General features: G+C 34.5%; 1 protein-coding gene and 1 long non-coding RNA gene across 2 annotated transcripts; one reads left to right on the plus strand and one right to left on the minus strand.

The window, feature by feature from the left end:
* Positions 1-224: 224 nt before the first annotated feature.
* Positions 225-917, minus strand: LOC138909175 (uncharacterized mitochondrial protein AtMg00810-like). The gene is made up of 3 exons (XM_070200361.1): positions 672-917; positions 554-619; positions 225-443 (listed from the first exon to the last, which is right to left on the minus strand). Exons 1-3 carry the CDS (start codon positions 915-917, stop codon positions 225-227), a joined length of 531 nt encoding a protein of 176 aa, XP_070056462.1.
* A 3,231-nt stretch (positions 918-4,148) lies between these two features.
* LOC104096419 (uncharacterized) lies at positions 4,149-4,997 on the plus strand. Its single transcript, XR_686318.4, has 2 exons — positions 4,149-4,320; positions 4,447-4,997. It is a non-coding gene; the product is annotated as an uncharacterized lncRNA (long non-coding RNA).
* The last annotated feature ends 763 nt before the right edge of the window (positions 4,998-5,760 follow it).

Here is a 5,760-nt window from a genome sequence, read left to right on the forward strand (position 1 = left end):
ACTCCCCCTCAAGTTGATGGCTTGAACATGTTCTTCACTTCTAAACTTCTAGGTAGATAGTCATGTTGTAGCTTGCCCAGGCTCTTAGTCAGGAGATCAGCCAATTGCTCTTTTGTAGATATGTGTTTAGTCTTCATTACTCTTTGTAATATTTTTTCCCTCACAAAGTGACAATCTATGTATATATGTTTTGTTCTTTCGTGAAAGATTGGGTTGGCTGCAATCTAAATTGCAGCCTTACTATCACAGAGTAGCTCAACAGGTAGTTCAATCTTCACTCCAAGCTCTCCAAAGAGTCCTACTAGCCAAGTTACTTCTGCAGCACATGCAGCCATGCTTCTGAATTCTGCTTCTGCTGAGCTCCTAGAAATTGTCTCTTGTTTCTTGGACTTCCATGATATCAATGCATCTCCAAACTTTACTAAATAGCAGTGTCTGATCTTCTGGTTTGCAGGAAAGCTCTCCAGTCTGAGTCACGGTAGGCTCTAAGTTTGTTTGTGCTATTAGTAGGCATCAGGAGACCTAACCTAGGCTCAGCCTTGATGTATCTTACCACCCTAAAGGCTGCTTCTATATGTGACACTTTTGGATAGTGTATAAAATTGGCTAAGGGCCTGTACTGCAAAAGCAAGGTCAGGTCTGGTCATGGTGAGGTACAGCAACCTCCCTACCATCCTTTGATAACTACTAGGATCTTTCAACACCGCATCTGTTGCATTAGTTTTCATCCAACTGTCGTAGTCTGCTGATTTTAATTTTTGGTTCATTTCAAGAGGAGTGCCAGCAGGCCTTGCTCCACTTAGGCCAGACTCAGAAATCATCTCCATAGCATACTTCCTCTGATTCATTACTATCTCTTCTTTGGACCTAGCAAATTCAATGCCCAAAAAGAACTTCACCTCCCCAAGGTCCTTCATTTTGAGCCAAGTCTGTAGGCCATATCTTGTTTGGTTTAATTGACTAGGATCGTTGCATGTGATGATCAAATAATCCACATAGACTAAGATTACAACTTTGTCACACTTTGCTTTTCTAGTGAAGAGAAAATAGTCAAAGTGACTTTGTTGGAATTCCATCTCCACTAGAGCTTCTGTTAACTTCATATTCCACTATCTTGGGGTATGTTTAATCCCATACAGTGACTTTTGGAGTTTGCAGAACTTCTGAGTCTCCCTCTGTCTGCAAAAGCCTTCGGGAATTTGCATATACACTTCCTCAAGAAGATCGCCATTGAGGAATGAATTGTGTACATCTATTTGGTAAATCTGCCAATTCAGAGAGGCAGCTTGAGCTATAACAGACCTCACAGTGACCATTTTTGCCACTAAGGAGAAGGTCTCAGTGTAGTCAAGCCCTTCTTTCTGGATGTACCCTTTGGCCACCAACCTGGCCTTATACCTTTCAACTTCACCTAAAGCCCTGTACTTGACCTTAAAAATCCATTTGTACCCAATAGGAGACTTGCCAGGAGGTATGTCGACAATGGTCCAGGTATTGTTATCTTCAAGAGTTGCTACTTCTTGCTTCATAACCTGCACCCAGTTGGGATCTGAGACAGCCTCTTTAAAGGACTTAGGTTTAGGAATAACTGAGTGAAGTTCCAGTAGATGCTAATAAGGTGTCGTCAATTTGGAGTAGGTTACATATGATGAGATATGATAGGGATAGGTATGAGTTACTGGTTTAGTGACATAATCTTGCAACCATACAGGAGGTCTGCTTGGTCTACTAGACCTCCTGAGCTCTTGGGCTGTATCAGAATTTAGTGGTGATGAATTATGAGCTATAATAGGAAAAGTTGGATTTGCTTCAGTAGATGATGCCTCCTCATGAACTACAGTCGAGGAAGGAGGTGAGTAGTCATTTATTTGGTACCACCCAAGGGGCATGAACTATCATTCTAACTCTTCTTAGGGGATTCCAATTCTCTCGATATGTTCCTCAAACAACTCGATTCGGGCGGATTCTTCCCCTAACTAACGAGGAGATCTTGGCGGGATTGCCAAATATGAAATTGGTCATAATTTTACAAATTTAATGACGAAGTGCGAGAAATATTCATAAAAGAGTACTTGGGTGCTTTGTAAATCCTTGTATGGAGTCCAGCGGCTCTCTTAAGGCTTCGATGTACTAGTACCTGAATCACTTCCCGATGGTTTATTCTGGGTTCTTTTAGATTTGATTATAAATTATGTTTCAGGAAAGATCCAAAATAGTTTCATAAGGATACTGCCAGGATATAGCGTCAAAAAATTATTATGTTCACGATTCTTCATCCATCGATGAAAGAAATACTCTAGTTTTTTATTGTCATATGAGGCCGGAAAGTAGATTGACAATGGGTGGACACTAAGTGATTCATTATGCTTCCTTATTTTTTTCTGTCAAGAAAAAAAAAGGCAGACTATGAGCCCATGCAAAAAAAAAAATACATGTCGGGTCTTTGAAATAGTTCAAATCATTTAGTAATAATAAGTTTGATCTGTTTTACCGAGATGGTCAAGGTGATCAATCTGAGAGTGTTGGAGAGAAGAGAAAACGGTAAAAACCTCTCTCATTCGGTCATTGAGAAGTCGGACGTTGATAAGGGTGTAATACTCTTTGTAGTAGCGGCCTTATACATCGTATTAACAATCGAAGTATCTCTAATAGGATGCTCGCACGATGGGCTATTAGCTCAGTGGCAGAGCGTGCCCCTGATAATTGCACCCATCACTGAACAATCATAGGAATAGAAGAAATGGGTTCAGACCAAGTGACAAAACTCTCTATGAGTTGAGCTACATAAAAGATCTTTTTCTACTAAAATGAGCTTTGTTCAGATTTCTCGATTGAAATCCCCGTAAGTGGTATTTTCTGTTGAAATAGTATTATTGCTTATTTTGATGATCCTCGATACAGAAAAAAGAGTTCATGCATTATTAAATATGGGACTATATTTCGTATACAAGTTGATACAAAATTATACATCATTAAACATTTAATAGCCTGTTTGGCCAAGCTAGAGAAATCAGCTTATTTTGAGAAGTATTTTTTTAAAAGTGCTTTTGAAAAAAGTACTTTTGGAGAGAAGTAGTTTGTGTTTGGTTAATCACTCTGAAAAGCACTTTTGAGCAATAATTTGTGTTTGGCCAAACTTTTCAGAAAGTGCTTTTAAGTATCAAATTACGAATAAAGACATGAATATATTTACTTAATAGTTAATATTATAAGTAAATAAATAATCTAAAAAATTTGCTATTACATGCAATAATTAAATCTTTTCATTTTATTTAAGTAAAATATGTAAATAAAATTTAAAAGTACTTAATTCTTTTAATATAAGTTAATTATATTAAAAATAATTCAACAAATATAAAATCATTCACCCCTAAAGTCACTATATATTAGAAAGTTATCCTAAAAATAATAAGAAATATTTATACATTAATATCCTAAGTATTAGGTTTAACAGTTATTTTGGTATATACTATATTTTGTTAAGGGTATTATTGGTAAGAAAAAAAGTCAAAATTGCTTTTGCTTTCGGGAAGAAGCTACTTTTGCTGCTTCTCAGAAACTGTTTCTACTTCTTCCCAAAATCACTTTTTTTACCTAAAAAAGCTTGGCCAAACACCTCAAGTTAAGAAAAAAAAAGTGTTTTTTGGAAAAAAGACACTTTTGGCCTCTTGAGAAGCTTGGCCAAACAGGCTATAATACACCTATGCAGTTAAAACTAAAACTGAATTTTTTTAATGCTTTTTCTTACTTGTTTTCCAACAATCTTTGTATACGTTGATGTCCTTGTCAATTTCTATGTCAAATCTTGAATTGTAGCAGCAAATGCTATCAATTTTCATTTTTGCTTTCTGCTCTTTGAAACTTGGGGAAGAGGAATATTTTTTTCGTTTTTTTTTGGAGTTGTATTGTGGTTGATTTGTATTTTGTAGTTGCCATAGGAATATATGATCGATTTAAGTTGATTGCATGCAAAAAATAAAATATCATAAAAAATTCGCAGTAGAAGATCTAGAAAATCGAATTTTTTCGGACCTGGCTACATAATTGTAAAGTTATGTCAGGACCACTAGGTTATAATGTTTCTATTATATAGAAATGAGAAGTTGGTAAACCAAGGGTATATTTATCATTATACCCTCTTATTTTATTATATATTTCAATATTATTTTTTGATTTTCTACTAAGAATGTTAAACCAATGGACGTATGAAAACATAGAATACATCTATACTATTCTAGAAAAGTTACTCTATCAAAACCCCAACTCCCATTTTTCGGTCACTTCATCTACATTGCCCAGAGACTTTATCTCATTTACTCTGTAAGTCGCTGTATCTTCTCACTTTCATCTCCTTCACTCTTTTGTAATTTTAGTTCATCTTCTCAACTAGCTTGGTAAATTTTTTTCTTATCTCCTTTCCGATTTTATGCTGTAATTTTTTTGTAGGTGCCATTATTGTTCATTTAAACTTCTACCAAAAATTACTTTATCAGTTTTTTCCAACTACTTTGAATGTTCCGATTTGAGAAGGATTCTTGTGAACTGTATCAGTAGAAAGATGAGAAATTCCATCTTGTAATGTTGTACACATAGCCATCTCAAGTTGTTCAAGTTGTTGCGCAACTTTAGCCAGATCTGAAGATTTAACCTTATAGCCCAAAACAGCTAAAAGCTCATCCCTTCCGGCATCTGGTTGTTCTTCTTCAAAAATCTTGGATTTACTAGAAGAAGAGCCATCTTGGGATTTTTCTCTATCACGATCTCTTTCATATTTTGGCGATTTTCTTTAATGGGGTTTAATCTTTTTCCCTGGATCATGATGATGATGATGATGCCCCAAGTGGTGCCCATTACTTAAGAAATTGGAAACGGATACATGTGCATAGCATGATAGACCTTTCTAGAACATCTTATTTCAAATTGTTTTTAAATGGGCAATGAAAAAGAGTACTAGAACCATATTTTAACAAAAAACTGATCTTTTTGACCGGGAGAAATGATCCTACAAATATCTAATCTATCCATCATTCCATCTCATATGTTATTTTAACTGATCACATATAAAAAGGCGGTTTTTTCTTATAGATGGGTAATATTTACTATGTTTTGCTAGGTTTTTTTTATTTACAACTAGAATTGTTTTACAAAATTCGATCAAAAATTATAATTTATATACAACTTTTTAGTTGTACAGAATTCGGTCAAAAGCCATAACGTAGGTACGATTTATATATAATTTTTACACAATTTTTTGCTATAATTCACTCAACACACGTACAACTTATATGCACCTTGCATGTAATTATGTTAATGGTTTATATTTTGTATGTTATTTGCACAACCAATATACAATTGCATACAATTTATTTATGTCTTCCTCTTCGAGTTTAACTCTAAAATTCTAACAAATAACAACTCGAATTTTCACCAAATTTCCTAAAATTTGAGATATAAATTCTAAAAGATATTCTTAATTATTTGTAACAACATCCAATCCAATAATTTCGCAAAATTCGATTTTCAAATTCAAAGCTTCAGATCTTTTTAATGGCTATCAATGGAGTTTAATTTAAGCTTTTAACTGATCACATGGTTTTGTTTAGTCAGATCATTAATGGAGTTTAAACTCTTCATTAATGAAGTTTAAGCTTTTTAATTGGAACATGCAATGTTTAACTGGAAAGAACATAAGAACTAATCGACAAGGCTTTTTAATTCGAACTGATACAAAAAACATCCAATGGTACAAAAAAATTCTCA

This window comes from Nicotiana tomentosiformis, chromosome 1 (assembly GCF_000390325.3).
Source record: "Nicotiana tomentosiformis chromosome 1, ASM39032v3, whole genome shotgun sequence".
NCBI classification, from domain to species: Eukaryota; Viridiplantae; Streptophyta; class Magnoliopsida; order Solanales; family Solanaceae; genus Nicotiana; species Nicotiana tomentosiformis.

What these genes read in the sequence shown, in the direction of transcription:
- LOC138909175 (XM_070200361.1), bottom strand. Translation starts at nt 917, where the DNA reads ATGAAGGACCTTGGGGAGGTGAAGTTCTTTTTGGGCATTGAATTTGCT. An exon ending in CTAGTAGTTATCAAAGGATG is followed by an intron (nt 620 to 671) that starts GTAGGGAGGTTG and finishes TTGCTTTTGCAG; the next exon opens with TACAGGCCCTTAGCCAATTT. An exon ending in TAGAAGCAGCCTTTAGGGTG is followed by an intron (nt 444 to 553) that starts GTAAGATACATC and finishes CCTGCAAACCAG; the next exon opens with AAGATCAGACACTGCTATTT.